This window comes from Lepidochelys olivacea (assembly GCF_965140295.1).
Source record: "Lepidochelys olivacea isolate rLepOli2 genome assembly, chromosome: 2".
Taxonomy (NCBI): Eukaryota; Metazoa; Chordata; order Testudines; family Cheloniidae; genus Lepidochelys; species Lepidochelys olivacea.
Window position 1 is genome coordinate 254,973,649 of NC_140412.1, and position 17,532 is coordinate 254,991,180.

Consider the following 17,532-nt stretch of genomic DNA (forward strand, 5'->3'; position numbering starts at 1 on the left):
GCAGTCATCAGTGGGGCTCTGTTAATCTCTATTCTCCCCCCTCCCCTCCCCTCCACCACAGGTTATTTTTAGTAAAAGTCAAGGACAGGTCACTGGCTCCCTGAGTTTTTGGTTATTGCCGGTGACCTGTCAGTGACTTACTAAAAATACCCGTGACAAAATCTTAGCCTTATTTATTATGTACGAGCAATCTTAACTCACATGCAGCATAGTGCTTTTGTGTATAATTAGTCATGTTTTCATGGTTTTGGTTCTATTTAATTCCCCCTAAACTGGTATTGTTTCCTGTTCAGATAGGCCTGAACTAGAACATTGTTTTAAAACCCCTAAATTGGGGAAGTTGAGATCCAGCCTGTGCAGTTTTGTTCCATCTCTAGTTCCTGGGTGACAGCATTTTGAGGATAGGCCCTTTTGTTGATGATGGATTAAAATATATTAAAATATTTATGTACACTCAGTAAAAGAAAAGCTAGGTACAAGCTCTTGTTTAAGAGAATATGTATGCTGGGAATTCACTTAGCAACACTTCTATTCATTTTTGGGCTAGAGGGTTGAGCGTTAAAGTTCCACATCAGCATGAAGGTCTCAGGCCTGGTGCTGATAATGCAGTGAGTTATTTGAGGACACTGAATTATTAGAAATGCAGTTACTCAGACAATCTGTTAACCAAGTTTTTCTTTCTGACTCAGATGGTTATCCTCATAACTAAAAATCACATGGCTAATTTTCAGAAAGAGTAGCTGATAAAACTGAATCCAAATATTGGGGTTCTTTTTCTTTTTTTAATTATCTGCAAAGCTCTGCATGAGTTGTTGCTAAATTCAGAATGAAAGACACTCTACAAAACCTGTTCTAGTTCTCGCTATGACAGTAATTTAAGGAAATAGAAACAAATTCCTTGAGCAGTGTAAAATACCATGTACCTTCAAAGCGCTTATTATCTATTATGCATTTCTTAATGTTCTGAAGTGGTGCATGAAGTCCTGAAATATTAACTTTATTAAAAGTATAACTGAATAATCAAAAGGAAAACTTACAGTAATAGGTTCAGAACTTGAGTGAATGTTCTGCAAACCAATCAAACACTTGTGTAACAAGATAATAAACCTTGTACGAAAATTACTTAATGAAAAGTAAACATCAATATTAGACTTTGTATTTATATAGACTTTTAACCATTGAGTTGTCTATTGCGATTTTCTCTTGTATTTTCTTTGAAACACTAAATTGTTGCAAGTTTTTATTTATGTGGGTTTTTTTAGTTCTTTCTTTAGAACCTGGCATAGACATTTTATATCTATTTAGATTATAATACAGTATTATAAAATCTCTTCTGATATTGTTAAGTGCTGAAACCTAACTAAAGTAAGCTACAAATATACCCTGACTCTTCATTTCACTTTTTTTTTTTTCTTTACTCTAATCGATTTATTTTAAAGCTGAACCGTGTTTGGAGGGCCTTTTGTAGTATATGTGCAGAGGGGAGAACTGCATGAAAACACCAGATGTGGGTACGTTTTCCACTGAAAAGAAGCAATTATGTTTAATTAGTCCAAACCTGTGATTTTCCTAATGTTAATAAGTTGCTAAGATGTGGTGGCAGCATTTAAAAAGTGAACACTGCTGTGGAAATAAAGCCTTTAAAAATGTATAGGATGCGTTTTTAGTGTTTTGTATATTCATGTAATACCTATAACCTAAGATGCAAAATTTTATATAGCTTTTGAAATAAACACAGGGAATATTTTCAATTAGTCGCTGAGCTATTCCATACAGAGTGGTGGTGTGGAGAATAGTTATGTGGGGAGAAAATTTTTGAACTAATCATTTATTTTGAAAAGCTGGAAGCAACTGTTTTCTTTTGCTGCCCAGAGCTATGACTTGAAGTGTTTTATTGCTAGGAGGTCGGTAGAAAAGTAATTTGGGTAGTAGCTAGAGATATTACCATTGGTATGTGGTTGCTTTTGAGTACTTTTTTAAGCATTGCTGTTTTATACATCACATTCAGTGATTTCAGCTAGGAACACATCACATGTTATGTATATGTGCAATGCCTCTAGCCTGTTTGTTGAATGTGAGCATGGGAGTTTAAAGTGTCTGTTATGTACATGGTAAAGAACTGCAAAGAACGTAACATTAAAACATATGTTTTTGTTCTTCTCCGCACTTCTTTAATATTCTAATGATTGAGTCCATCAATCAACAGTTTACTTGTTTAGCTTTTTTTTTCTTGGGGAGGGGGAGGAATAGGGTGGGGACAATGCTGGCAAATGTGTTCTATCCAAATAACTATGCTTCCTCCCTGCTCTGCTGCATGGCGGGGAGTAAATCCACTTTGGGTATGTCTAGTAGTAGGCATCCTTCAGTCTTGAGAGACCTTGGGTTTTTGCCCCTGAGAGGTAAAGAATTTACTCAGTTGATTTTATGGCAGCCACAAATATGGTTGAAGAGACCTGCTCGAGAGAGAGAGAATCTCAGTTGCATTTGTCACATTTAAAGGTGGTGATTCAACCCTTTGGGCTCTGCCTTCTGCAAGCTCTTTTCTCCTCCGCTAAGCTGGATGGCTTCCTCTCATAACTCTGGAGACCTTTGTTAAGCTCTTATTTCTAAAGGCTGCAGTCTTGAGTGTGATCTTCCCATTTGTCCACATCCATGTCCATTTTTTTGAGGTCTTACTTGCACACATCCTTAAAACGCAATTTTGGGAGTCCTTTGGGTCTTTTTCCAGATGCCAATTCACTGTAGAGGATGTCCTTTGGGTTGTGCCCATCATTTATTTGGCACATATGCTTAAGCCAGCAGAGGTGTCTCTGTTTGAGGAGTGTTTGCACGTTGATAAGCTGGCTTGTTTGAGCACATCCGTGTTGTTGACTCTGTCTGTCCAGGAGATTCCAAAGATTCAACGAAGACAACACATATGAGAGCTGTTGCGCCTCCTTTCCTGATGAGAATATAAGGTTCATGTCTCTCTCCCATATAAAAGTGTGCTGATAACACATGATGATACATGCAGATCTTTGTGTGTTCTTTAATTTTTTTTTTCATACCCTCTTGTTCAGTCTAGACATTGTGGTGGGTTTTCCAGTGCAGATGTTGAGTTCTGTTTCACGTGAAAGGTTGACTGTGATAGTGGACCCTAGGTATGTGAACTCGTTCACCTCTTCAAGTTCATAGTCGTTGATCTTGATGGAGAGTGCTTCCTCAACTCTTTGGCACATTGTTAGTCTTTTTTAGACTTATGGTAAGCCCGAAGTCTTGGCAGGCTTTGGAAAAACTGTCCATTAGTCTTTGAAGATGACCACCTGTGTGGGTGGTCACTGTTGCATCATCAACAAAGAGGAGGTGTTGGATAAAGGACTCCAGAGTCTTGGTTTTAGGTCTGAGTCTTGCAAGATTGAACAGCTTTCTAACAGATCTTGTGTGAAAGTAGATCACCTCAGTTGGGGACCCAAAAGCTTGTTTCAGTGGCGGGGAGAAGAAGATCCCAAACAGAGTTGGGGCAAATAGCCCACAACCTTGCTTAACTCCGCTATGAATCTGGAAAGCCTGAGACACTTAGCCGTCGTATTGGACTGTGCTGTACATGTGTTCATGGAAGGATCGAATCATGCTTAAGAGCTTGGGAGAGGAGGGGAGACATCTAATATTTTCTAGAAGCACGCATAGTTCACTTCTACTGACAAAGTCAAAAGCCTTTGTGAGATCGATGAAGGCTATGTACAGGGGACTTTTTTGTTGTCTCAGTGAGATCATGTTGATGGTAGACCTTTCAGCTCTGAAGCCGCACTGTGATTCAGGATAGATTCTGTCTGCAAGGGTCTGAAGTCTATTCAGGACAACTTGAGCAATGGCTGTTCCCATAATACTAAGGGAAATATCGCGATAGTTGTTACAGTCGTTCCTGTCACCCTTGTTTTTATAGAGAGCAATGATGTCTGCATCTCTCATTTCTTTTGCCTTCTTTTCAGCACAGGCAGAGCAACTCATGAAGATGTTGCAGTAGAATAGGTTTTCTGAATTTTATGACCTCGGAAGGTATGCAGTCTTTTCTGGGGGCCTTTCCAATGCGGAGGCCATCTATGGCAAGGCTAAGCTCCTCGACAGTCGGTATGTCTACATTGCAATTAAAAACCCGCAGGTGGCCCATACCAGCTGACTTGGGCTCAGGCTGTGGGGATGTTTAATTGCAGTATAGATATTTGGGCTCAGGCTGCAGTCTGAAATCTGGGACTCTTCCAACTTGCAGGATCCTAGAGCCTGGGCTCCAGCCGGAGCTGGAATGTCTACACTGCAATTAAACAGACCCGCAGCCCAAGTCAGCTGGCCCTGGTCAGCCATGGGATTTTAATTGCAGTGTAGATGTACCTTTAGAAAACTGTAAAGGAGATCTGCAGAGGGCTGAGGGGCAAATGGCTAAAGAGGATGCAGTCTTCTCTCTACTCCCACAAGGCTATCTTTCTTCCTCCACTAAATATCCATGTTGTCTCTGGACCACGTGGAAAAACTGGCTTGAGGCAGGAGCAGAAGCTGCATTCAGCTGTATTCCAGGGTTGCCATCTGTTCAGTTAAGGGTAGGGCTGAAAAAATGTGATATCACAAGGACCCTAATTTGGAAAAGTTACTCCCCCTGTTCCCTCTTTAAAGTAACATAATTCCGGTTAATGTTGTTGATGGAGTTGGTTGAGTAGTTTTTGTCAGATTTAGAATTGAACTATGTTATGCAGCAGGTGTAGGTGAGAAATGTGTCAACAGTTGTATTCCCTTCCCAATAATGTATTAAGGCTACATCTTGTTTATTTTTCTTTAAAAAAAAAAATCTGGAAAATCATTTAAATAACATGAAAGTGGTGACCAAAACCTCCATTCTATAGACAGCTCTCCAAGATAATCTAAATTTGGGACTAATAATTTGAGGAGGAGGAAAAAATCCAAAGATGCACCATACAGATGGAGAGCCCATAAAAACAACCTTCTTTTCCCCTATGCCTTTATCAAATATCTACATTTATGTCGATAGCTTCTCAGGGAATGCAATTACTGACCCAGTCCAGTTTCACAGACTTGCTGCTTCCTGGGAGGTTAATTTGTACAGTCCTTTGGGCGTTACTATCATTAATAGCTAACATTTTGGGTAATAAGGGTGACTTACTTATTTTTTTATTGAAGTAGTGGGTCTGCCATGTGTGCATTTTGGACTTCCCCCTTCCTATTGGGACCCAAACAAAAGCCAAGAAACTCAAACGTAAAGACTGCTTTTTAAAACTCCTTTGCTTTTCATTGTGTCTGGCACAGCAATATTGCATCCCCTGAGTGGGAATGAAAGATGCTGTGGATTTCATACTGTTTTGATCTCCATTTTAATCCCTCTACTCCTCCATGTGGCCAACACTGTTCTAATGTGACCAGAGAGATCTCCTTACTATGAGACATTTACTACTCTGGTATGGAATGCTCTGCTTCAGCAGTACACTCAACAGAGCATGAACCAAAATAATTCTGTTCAAATTCTGCACCTATTGTCTTAGTTCCTGAGCATCTGAGGTGGTGCAGGATGGAACATTTCCTTTGGACTGCTCAGTTGATCTAGTACAGAGAAATTATTTTAATGCAATTCTTTTATATTTAATAGAGCTGTGTGGAAAAGGGCAAGTCCTTTTCATGGAGGATTTCGATACTGAGAAATTTGGTTTCATTCCAATTTGGAATGAAAACTAAAAATTTCAAAATTCTCAGTGAAATGGAAAGTCCTGGCCCTCTGGGACAGTCTGCCTAATGGGCTGCCCTAGAGCTGTGAGCCCTGGAAGCTGTGAGGTCTCTGGCTTGTGGGTAGTCTGCCTGCCAGGAAGTCCTAGCAGCCTCACAATGCAGAAACTCAGCAGGTGAGCTGCTGAAGAACCTGGAATCTGGGGCTCCCAGGGCTTACAGGCTCTTGGCTTCCCATCAGCCCACCAAACTGGCTCCTGAGGAGCCGGGCAGGTAAACTGACAGGAAACTAGATGGGTTCCTAGTGAAAAACTTCCCGCTTTCTGTCAGCGCTCCACGGAACATTTCAATTTCGAATTGGCATTTTCTATCAGTAAGATATTGTTGCATCTGAGAATTTCTGACCCACTCCAGTATTTAATTTTAAAAGTAATTTGTCAACTAACATCATTTTTAGTACTGTTGTTCCACCAGCAAAATTTATTTTTTTTGTTTTTTGTTCGGTTTGTTTTTTCCAACTATATGGTCATATTCACTGGAATTTATTTTCTGGCCTGCTTTATATGGATATATGTCTGTGTATAGTGTGTAAGATTTGTTAATGCACAAGTTTTGGACCACATTCTAAAGTAAGATCGTTTATAATTGCCTTCTGCATAATGAAAAATGTGAAGATCTAACCCAACATTTTTCTCTTGTAGTCAGACTGTAGGCCACTGGCATGCTCAAAAGAGGTGAATTACTGAATGATTCTGTTAATAGTAATTGCAAAATCTTATGGGCTGGCAGCTGATTAAAGGAGTACCATGTTAACCTTTAGTGGTATAATACTCTGTCCATCAGAACAAAAAAGTGTAGGTAGGACTGTCAACTAATTTCATAAATAATCGCTGGACTTAAATTCCAGATAAGTTAGTGATGATAATGACTCAGTCAGCATAAAATGATTTTGATCCTAGATACATTTAAATGGAAACGATTTGGTTGTGAACAATGTGCCCTTCTTACTTTTGTAGGCCTCGGAGTAGAGGAAAAACTGCAGTGGAGGATGAAGACAGCATGGATGGGTTGGAGGCAGCAGAAACAGAAAACACTGTGGAAACAGGTAAAGAGACATACAGTATCAGTAGAGTCCTCTTGTCATTTCTCTTCTAGAAGTGAGTGCATGTAGTTATGCAGAAAATTTGTCTGTTTATAAGCAGGAAAATCATCTCTTGCTTTAGTATGACACCATGAAACAGACATTTACATGTTTATAAAAATAAGACTGCATTTTCTACCTTTTAAAAATCATCTGAAAGGAAATTCCTCTGTATTTCAAATGTCTAGTGGCTCTTTTGTTTTGATAATTCTACCACTCTCTAATAGAAATAAAACACAGTACCAGCCATTTGTATGTTATCTGCCAAAATACAATGTTGCTCTTTGCCCTATAGTTGCAGTTAACTAAGAAAATTATACCACAGGGATGGCATAATGTTAGCGCTCTCTCTGCAGCTGTTAGAGAAACACCGGTTAATTTGCTAGTCTTGTTGTAAATATTTATATAGAGATAGCACCCAAAGGCCTTAATCAGGATTTAGACCCCATTGTGCTGGGTGCGGTACAAACATAAAAAAGATGTAATCCCTACCCTGGAGGGTTTACAGTCTGAAGACCAAAACAGATGGGTTAAAACATACAAATGAATATGATGAAAAATTTCCACAGCTTTGTTAGCTACATGTATGTAGCTCTTGGAAATCTGCCTAGGCTGTAACTATCAGGCAGGGTTTTGTAGCAGTCCTGACAGAAGTGAGCCTTAATAAGGGATCTGAAGGAGAATAAGGAAGAGACTGTATGGATTTTATTGAGGAGCTCTTTCCATGCATGTTGGACAGAGCGAAAGAAAGCAGAGAGGTGTTTAAGGGAGAAGCTGCCTGGTGGGCAGTAAAGGCTGGGAATGCTGGCAGAGTGAAGGCGGGTGTCCACATCAGGATGAGTAACTAGATCAGCTAGGAAGGGTGGGGCTAAATTGTGAAGGGCCTTAAAGGTAAAGACAAGAAACTTACATTTAATGTAGAGGTTAAGGGGGAGCCAGTGGACTTGGGTAGCCAGATTAAGGAGGTGATGTGATCAGAATAAGGAGCCATTTTAGCAGCATTATTTTAAATAGACTTTGGGGGAGCAAAGTTACAGTAGTTGAGGCCATAAAGCAGGAGGTTGTGATAGTCAGGGCCTGAAATTGAGGATGTGGATGAGAAATTTAGCGGTGTCGTCTGGTCTCTTGCTACCCATTTGGTAAGAGTTACAAAGTATTGAGGAGACTTTGTGCTCAGGCTGAAGGTTTCAGGGAGTGTTCTGAGGTGTTCAGCAATTCTTACTGATAAATGAGTGGTAGTAATGGGTTCTGAAGGGTGTCTAGTTCGAAGGGACACTGTCAACAATTGATTTTGTTAGTCTGCCAACACTTAGTTTAGCCTGTTGCATTACCTATCTCATGCACTGGTGTTGTGACATATTCTCATGCACTGCTCTGATGGGAGCTGGCATGTATGCTCTTCCCCAGGCCCTACATAAGGATGTTTACCAGTAACAGTGGTGACAAAGCAGAAACTGAAGCAGCAGCAGGCACCAGTATCCTTAGGAAAGAAGGGGAGTGTAGAGGAAGGCGAAAGCCAGTATTAGGGGGCTTATTCCTTCACCTGCTTACTTCCCTAGTCCTTCTCGCATGAACAGAGAGCAACAATACCCAAAGTCCAAAGGTGCAAACAATTTGATGTTTATTGGGGTGAACTGCCAGCAAGCATGATTTCCAGTTTCCTTCCTTAGTGTCCCCCTTCCCAGCTCTGACATCACAGAGCCTTACCTGTGTCCCTGTTCCCATTTCCCCCCCTCAGCAAAACATGATTCCAATTTCCCCGCCCCCATTCCCTGTTCCCATTCCCCGCCCTTATTTCCTGTTTAACTGCAGACTATATAGTAAAACTTAAGTTCTGCTTAGCTATACCTTAACCTCTCATTTTACTGAAATTTAACTAATAATTAACATATTATAAAATGATTATTTAACCAATTATATCCCACCACCTTAATTAGTTTACACCTAGCAAAATTAATTATACAGCAGATAGAAACAATCACAGAACCAGAGACCATGCAAATAAACAATAGCAAAGTGGGAACTATAATGACAAAACAATACAGAAGTGAGGATTTCACAACTACATCTATAAAGACATAAGGGTTTCCCAGCTGTGTCTATTGATAAGTGAGTTATTACCTAACAGAAAACTATCAAACTAAACTTCCTTTTACATCCTCTAGGCTTTTCCTTTTCTCTGGAGGTGATTGCCTTATTTCAATGTGACTAGTTTGGAATGTGAGGATGTGACCCTATGCTTCTCAGCTTATGGCTGCCTCTGCTGCTTAACCAGAGATCTTAGCCTAAGAACAGGGCGTCAGACTGTCACAGTAAAAGAAGGCCCTTAAATGCCAGCAGACAGTGATTTTGATTCTTTCTTTCTCTCTTTCTTTCTCTCTTTCATTCTTTTATATCTCTATAGCTAGCCAAGTGATGATAATACACCTAAATTCTTAGAGTATAGGCCTTTACAGACAGGATATCTATCTATATCCTAACAGCCAGGTCTACACTGTAGAGTTAGGTCGACGTAAGGCAGCTTACATCGACCTAACTCTGTAAGCATCTACGCTAAAATGTAGTTCCCACCAATGTAACTCATCCACTTCACCTCCAAGAGAAGTGTAGTGCTTAGGTTGATGTAATTAGACACTGCATTACTTACATTGACTGTTACTGCCTTTCAGAAGCCGTCCCACAAATGCCCCACATTGACACTCCTGCTGAAGATGCACACTGCTGACACAAGGAGTGTAGTGTGGACATGCAAAAGCGATTTAATTACTGTGGCAACTGTATGTCAACGTAGCTTAGTGTAGACTTGCCAAAGCCTAAGCCTCCTTGTTGCTTTGTTCTCGGACTTGCCCATTACACACAACCCTGCCTCCCCACTGGAAACACCCTTGTAAACTTTATCAGGGGAATAGAAAATGTTTTGTTTGTTTTAAAGGAGGTAGAAAAAATCTGTACTGATACAATACTATATAAAAGGTGCTTTAATTACTACATTGTTCTGGCTATACGCAGTCATGTTAACTAGTTTACCGACACTCCCTGTGTCATCACATAGATCTGTGAATAATGAATTTGTTTGGAGGAGAGGCAGACAAGAAGGAATACTTCACTTGCATCCCTTTTGGAGTCTCAAAGATCCTCCTGTTTACCCCATATCTTCCATCCTCTTGGTCGCTATGGGCCTGACTCTTCTTTATGCTAAAGCCCCTTTACACCATTCTGGCAGTGTATTTAAAAAAAAAGCCTTATTGTAAATGCGCGCGTCCAATATCTCTGGACATGAGGGACCAAACGCGACTTAAAGGAACATTGTCAGTTTAAGCAGTTTGGGGAATATTGACTGCTAAACGAATGTTAGACTTGGTTGGGGAGGGAGAGAGCAAGCAGGTAGTCCTAATTAACTGGTGTCAGGGTTCCTTCCCCACTCCGAACTCTAGGGTACAGATGTGGGGACCCACATGAAAGACCCCCTAAGCTTATTCTTATCAGCTTGGGTTAAAAAATTCCCCAAGGTACAAACTTTGCCTTGTCCTTGAATAGTATGCTGCCACCACCAAGCGTTTGAAACAAAGAACAGGGAAAGAGACCACTTGGAGATGGCTTCTCCCCAAGCCCTACACACCCCATTTCCTGGGGAGGCTTGAGAATAATATCCTAACCAATTGGTTACAAAATCATCTAAGACCCAAACCACTGGATCTTGGAACAATTGAAAAATCAGTCAGGTTCTTAAAAGAAGGATTTTATAAAAAAGAAAAAAAAAAAAGAAAAAGGTAAAAATCAGCTCTGTAAAATCAGGATGGAAAATACTTTACAGGGTATTCAGATTCAATACAGAGAGGATCCCCCTCTGGGCAAAACCTTAAAGTTACAGAACACAGGAATAAACCTCCCTCTTAACACAGGGAAAATTCACATAAAACAAAAGATAAACTAATCTGCCTTGCCTGGCTTACCTATACTGGTTGCAGTATTGGAGACTTGGATTAAGATGGGTTGGAGTAGATGGATTTCTGTCTGGCCTCTCTCAGTCCCAAGAGAGAACAACCACATAAACAAAGAGCACAAACAAAAGCCCCCCCTTTATCTTGTATCTTGTCCCTTTATTGGTCCTTTGGGTCAGGTGCCAGCCAGGTTAGCTGAGCTTCTTAACTCGTTACAGGTAACAGGATGTTGCCTCTGGCCAGGAGGGATTTTATAGCACTGTATACAGAAAGGTGGTTACCCTTCCCTTTATATTTATGACAACTGGTTTTTAAGATTTGCTATCCTATGACTTGCTAGGATTTGAATAATTTTGGCAGAAATGTTTTCAGGACCAATGAACTTTTTAATGTACTGGTCTGGAGCTAATAAGCAGGGAAAAAAAGTTATACCAGTTAGCTGTTAATAGTCATATATAAAACTATTTTCTATTCATTAAACAGAAGGAGATTTTAGTTGTCAGAGTGTGTGTGGTCTGTGTCATTTTATTTTTTTTAAAGGCTCGCTACTGAGATGGGTATCCTTTTTTTTGTGTGTGGTTGTTTAGCTTAAAAAAAAAAAGAGAGAAAAAAAATGGACTTTTGCAAAAACTTCACCAGTATTTCCTAACAAACGATTTTAAACTGGTAATAGTATTGTAGTAGGGTTTTTAAATGGGCCCTTGAATTTGAGAGTTTAGAATGAGTTCATGTAAATATAAAGGTGTAATGTGGCCTTGGGCAAGTAACTTCACTTCTCTGTACCTCTAGTCTGCTTTCTTCTCTCTCTTGTCTATTTAGAATGTAATCACTTTGAGTCAGGGACTTTCTCTTGCTGTATGTTCATACAGAGTATGGCACAATGGTGCCCTGATCTCCGTTGGGGCCTCTAGACGCTACTGTAATACAAATAATAAGTAATAATAGTCATATGTTGTTAGCGTCAATTGAATTCAGAGTAATCCACCTTGCTGTCAGACAGGGACATGAGGAGGGCCCTACCAAATTCAGGGTCAATTCTGGTCAATTTCATGGCCATAGGATTTGAAAATTAGTCAATTTCAAGTTTTCAGATGTTTACATCTTAAATTTCAGTGTTGTAACCATGGGAGTCCCAACCCAAAAGGGAGTTGTGGTGGTGGGGGTGTCACAATCCCGCAACCCTCCGACAACGGCTTTGCCACCCTCGCTCCTGCAGCCGCAGGAGGTTCCTGGAGGTGGAGGTGGGTCTGATCTCCCTGCAAGAGCAGCTGTGCAGGGGAGGAGCAAGTTCTGTCCCTCCCCAGCATGGGGACTAGCAGCTGGAGCCTGGGGAATGGCAGGAGCCCAGGGAATGGCAGGAGCCCCTGGCTGAGGCGCCTCCAACCCTGACCCTCTCTCTCTCTTCCCATAGCTAGCTTTCCAGGGGGAGGGCTTATTTCACAGTCCATGACACGTTTTTCACAGCTGTGAATTTGGTAAGGCCCCAGACATGAGAGACAGGAGGAAGGGGTATTCCCCCCCTTTAAGGCAGGAGGTTACCCCACAAACCCTTATTCCAGTGATTTTCAACCTGTGGTCTGTGAACCCCTGGAGGTCTGCAGACTTAAGATTTTCAAAGGGGTCCACACCTCCATTTGAAATTTATTAGGGGTCTACAAACAGGGTTGAGGTAGAAAGGTTGAAAACCACTACCCTATTTTTTAGACCCACCGGGAGGGAGATTCCCACAGTGGAGAAAGCAGAGGGAACATGTCTCCCATTTCCTGAAGGGAGCAGAGGGGGAAGATTCCCCACTTTCCCCTACCTCCCAGAGAGAGATTCTGCACATACTCCCATCTCCTGGTGAGAGTTACCCCCTGAAGAGTTTCAGAGTAACAGCTGTGTTAGTCTGTATTCGCAAAAAGAAAAGGAGTACTTGTGGCACCTTAGAGACTAACCAATTTGTTTGAGCATAAGCTTTCGTGAGCTACAGCTCACTTCATCAGTGAAGTGAGCTGTAGCTCACGAAAGCTTATGCTCAAACAAATTGGTTAGTCTCTAAGGTTCCCCTGAAGAGTGTTGCCTCAATGCTGATGACGTGCTAACAACCCACTTATCTTACCACTGCATGTATTAAATTTAACGTAATGTTCACCAGCAGACATGTACCAAATCTATGAGAACTTTGTTTAAATGTTTCAGAGTGGTAGCCGTGTTAATCTGTATCAGCAGAAAGAACGAGGAGTACTTGTGGCACTTTAGAGACTAACAAATTTATTTGAGCATAAGCTTTCGTGGGCTAAAGCCCACTTCATCAGATGCATACAGGGGAAAATGTTGGAACCTGTGTGCGCGTGTGTGTGTTACAATAATGTGCATGTGCCAGTGTTTATATGTAGCAAAACCATTGCATTAATATTTAGTAAGCAAGTAAACATGTTATAAACAAGGAAAAAACAGGTACTAAATCCATCCGTTTAGAATTCCAGTAAGTGAATACTACTGGATCAGTTTACCAGTAGGATTTATTACAAGTATCTGACAATCAAACTATCTGAATAGAAATGTGAATATATGTGTGCTCACTTAGAGGCCAAGAAAGGTACATTAGGAGTTTAACTCGTGGTAGCAGCAAAGTTGCTGGAAACATTGAGTTTTAAATATAGGTATTGCAAGAAGGAACGTTGCATCCAGAACTATTTCTTATTTATATTTAAACTAGGGGGTCCATGGTTTTCAGCTTCTGTAGTTCAAGCTTATTGCGTGCACCCCACAAACTTTACACCCTCCCACCCCCCTCTGTTTCAGGGCCTCCCTGAAACTCTCTCCCTTTGTGTCCCTCATCCTTCCCCTTCCCCCCATTCCAGGGGTTCTGTGCACCCACTTTCACCCCTCCTCACATGCCAGGGGGTTGGTGTGCTCTCCCATTTTCCCCTTTCCTCATATACCAGGGTCCTCTATTACGCATTTGGATATCTTTAATTCTGAACTCCCACTGGTATTTCTTGGCATATGTGCCTTTTCTTTGGTGTGCAAACATTTTACATTTTTTAATGCAGAAAACTATGCTAATGATACTTTACAGCTGAGATTAATACAAGTTGAACCTCTCTAGTCTGGCACCCTCGGGACCTGACTGGTGCTGAACCAGAGAATTTGCCAAATCACGGGAGGTCAATGGAGAGTGCCAGCGGGTCCGCATAGGTCCGGGGAGTAGGGGAGCAGAGGGTGCTGCAGCAGCCCCAGGCTTTGTGCCCAGCATGGCCACCTGCCTGTGGGTCCCGCTGCCACCGAGATTTCTGGCCTCTGGCCCCCCACCTGGGGTCTCCGATGCCAGTCCCAGCCACCAGCCTCAGGTCTTTCCCCTCCGTCCTGGAGCTTGAATGCCATGAATCAGCTGTTCGCGGTGCTCTGGAAGTGCTGGGATGGAGGAGGAGAAGTTGGGAAGCATGGGGCCGGTGTGTGAGAGGTGCTGGGGAAGGGGGCAGAGAGGGAGCTTGGCGCCAGTGGGTGCTCCACACCCACTAATTTTTCCCGGTGGGTTCTCCAGCCAGCCAATGGGAGCTGCATGGACGGTGCTTGTGGGTGCAGGCTGTGCATGGAGACCTGCTGCCCCCTTCCACCCAAAGGGCGCACAGAGACATGCCAGCAGCAGCCAGCCGGAGCGGCTTGGGGCCACAGCATGCAGGCAGCCTGCCTGAGCCCTGCTGCGCCACCGGTTGGGAGCTGCTTGTGGTAAACGCCTCCTGGCCAGAGCCTGCACCTCACACCCTGTCCCACACCACAACACTCTGCACCAGCCCAGAACTCCCTCCTGCACCCAAACGCCCTCCCAGACCCCACACCCCCTCCATTAATATAGTAGAAATGTGTGGCCCATGACGACTTACCAGAGTTCGTGTAGTGGCTATTGCCCACCCCTGCTCTTGACTCTAGCATCTGTCTAACCTTTCCTTTTTCCAGCTAGCAGTAACATGGCAATCACTTATCATAGAATCATAGAATATCAGGGTTGAAAGGGACCTCAAAGCAGGACCGATCCCCAACTAAATCATCCCAGTCAGGGCTTTGTCAAGTTTGATCTTAAAAACTTCTAAGGAAAGAGATTCCACCACCTCCCTAGGTAATGCATTCCAGTGTTTCACCACCCTCCTAGTGAAAAAGTTTTTCCTAATATCCAACCTAAATCTCCCTCACTGCAACTTGAGACCATTACTCCTTGTTCTGTCATCTGCTACCACTGGGAACAGTCTAGAGCCCTCCTCTTTGGAACCCCCTTTCAGGTAGTTGAAAGCAGCTATCAAATCCCCCCTCATTCTTCTCTTCCGTAGACTAAACATCCCCAGTTCCCTCAGCCTCTCCTCATAAGTCATGTGTTCCAGTCCCCTAATCATTTTTGTTGCCCTCTGCTGGACTCTTTCCAATTTTTCTACATCCTCCTTGTAGTGTGGGGCCCAAAGCTGGACACAGTACTCCAGATGAGGCCTCACCAGTGTCGAATAGAGGGGAATGATCACGTCCCTCGATCTTCTGGCAATGCCCCTACGTATACATCCCAAAATGCCATTGGCCTTCTTGGCAACAAGAGCACACAGTTGACTCATATCCAGCTTCTCATCCACTGTAATCCTTAGGTCCTTTTCTGCAGAACTGCTGCCTAGCCATTCGATCCCTAGTCTGTAGTGGGGCATTGGATTCTTCCATCCTAAGTGCAGGACTCTGCACTTGTCCTTGTTGAACTTCATCAGATTTCTTTTGGCCCAATCCTCTAATTTGTCTAGGTCCCTCTGTATCCTATCCCTACCCTCCAGCATATCTACCTCTCCTCCCAGTTTAGTGTCATCTGCAAACTTGGTGAGGGTGCAATCCACACCATCCTCCAGATCATTTATGAGATATTGAACAAAACCGGCCCCAGGACCGACTTGATACCGGCTGCCAACAAGACATGGAGCCATTGATCACTACATTGATCACTATTTCACTACTTGTGAAATTCCACCTTCTCCTGAAGAATCAAGAAATGATGGGTTATAATGCTCCTATATTTTGCTGTTGTCTGCCAGAGTATTGTATTTTGGAGTAATTTGGGGAGTCTATTTAACAGTATGTTTTAAAAGATTAAGGGTACGTAGAACCTGGAATGTGCGCTCTTTTTGGGTATCAGTATAAATCTAAAGAAAGAAATAACAAAACAAATACATCCTAGTAGCCTCTGTTGGTTCATTTTTCTTTGAGGGTTTTTTTGTTTGCTTCTGTCTAATACTGAGCTCATGCTTCTATTCTCCTGTTGGTAGATCATTTTCTTCCTGTGTTAGTTTAAGCAAATTTCCATCCAAAGTATATTTTGCCTTAGCCTTGGTTCTCCCTTTAGGTTTCCCGAAATTGAATTCTACATGCTGATCCTTTGATCATTGTCATTCCTTATCAAAACTTTCATAAATTACTCACCTCTTCTTTAGAATTCACAATCCTTCCTGTCCTTGTGTCACTTGTAAATGTTGAGACCGTGCAGATTGTCCTTTCTTCCACATCACTTTTGTATAAATGAAATAAAGTTAGTGCTACCAGTGATTCTTGTGGAAAACTCCTCCTCATAAATCCACCAAGGAGGATTTTATTCTATTTACACTAAAGCATTTGGCACTTTACCTACAAATTCTTAATCTATATAAGTCCCTATTCCTCTCTGTTGTATGGAAGCTTCTGGTTTGATACTTGGGAAAATGCTTTACTGAAACCTAGAAAATTATGTCAGCTGATATCATTTACCCCTCATTATTTTATATCTTTGGTAACCCTGATACAGTGCCCAATGACATTTGTCTGGCCTGTTGGTTTTTTGCTAGACTCATGTTGTTGACTTCTTGATGACGTGTGCTCCTCTAATGCACTTTCATCCTTGGACAAAGCCTATGAGCATCAGAGGTAAATAGTTCTCAATCAAAAATCGAGTGCGTCACCTGTGGAACAAACTTGCAGAGAAGATCAGACGAATTTAGAATTTGACCAGGATCAAAGTTTGCTGCAAAACCCCTCTTCTCTAAGGGTTTGTCTACTCTGGCACTTTACAGCGCTGCAGCTTTCTTGCTCGGGGGCGTGAAAACACCCCCCCCCCCCCCGAGCGCTGCAAGTTTCAGCTCTGTAAAGTGCCAGTGTAGACAGTACACCAGCTCTGGGAGCCCCTCGTGGCGGTGCTGTGACCACACAGCCACCTTAAAGCGCTGCCACGCCGAGCGCCTTAATGTTGCTAGGGAAGATGTGCCGTAAGAAAAGAGGTTCCACCATAGTCTGCTCATTGGACAGAAGAAAAGTCAAAACAAAATAACTCTCTCTCAATACCTACTTGTCCCAAGCAGAGCTTCCGATCAGGGAAGGGAAAACAGCAGAAATTTCCTCTGGTGCAAGCCTAGCTTTTTGAAGTCAGTGGCAGAAATTTTCATTTACTTCAGTGGATCCAGGATTTTACCCATGAAGTCCATTAAGGACCTTGCTATGCAGCCATAACTCACCTAGGAAGTGTTCATAAACTACAGTGATGGACACTATCGAAAACCCTAAAGTAAATGAAAGCTAGCTCTTCTCATCACTGAGGGCAGAGCATAATTTGCATATAGATTTAAACATATATTGCATAAAAGAATGCACCAAGATTATATGTACAGCCCCATATTGTATTTGTATCTTTATGCTTCAAAGAGGTAGCCGTGTTAGTCTGGATCTGTAAAAGCGGCAAAGAGTCCTGTGGCACCTTATAGACTAACAGAC

The 17,532-nt window shown here is 42.2% G+C and overlaps 1 protein-coding gene across 1 annotated transcript in view; it reads left to right on the forward strand.

Moving 5' to 3' along the window:
- The window catches only part of KMT2C (lysine methyltransferase 2C), a gene marked incomplete at its 5' end in the record, with an annotated part of 338,124 nt that overhangs the window by 73,274 nt on the left and 247,318 nt on the right, over window positions 1–17,532 (forward strand). Inside the window, one exon of the mRNA XM_084618362.1 lies at window positions 6,720–6,808. Within this exon, the coding sequence (XP_084474488.1) occupies window positions 6,720–6,808 (89 nt within the window). The remainder of the gene's footprint in view (window positions 1–6,719; window positions 6,809–17,532) is intronic.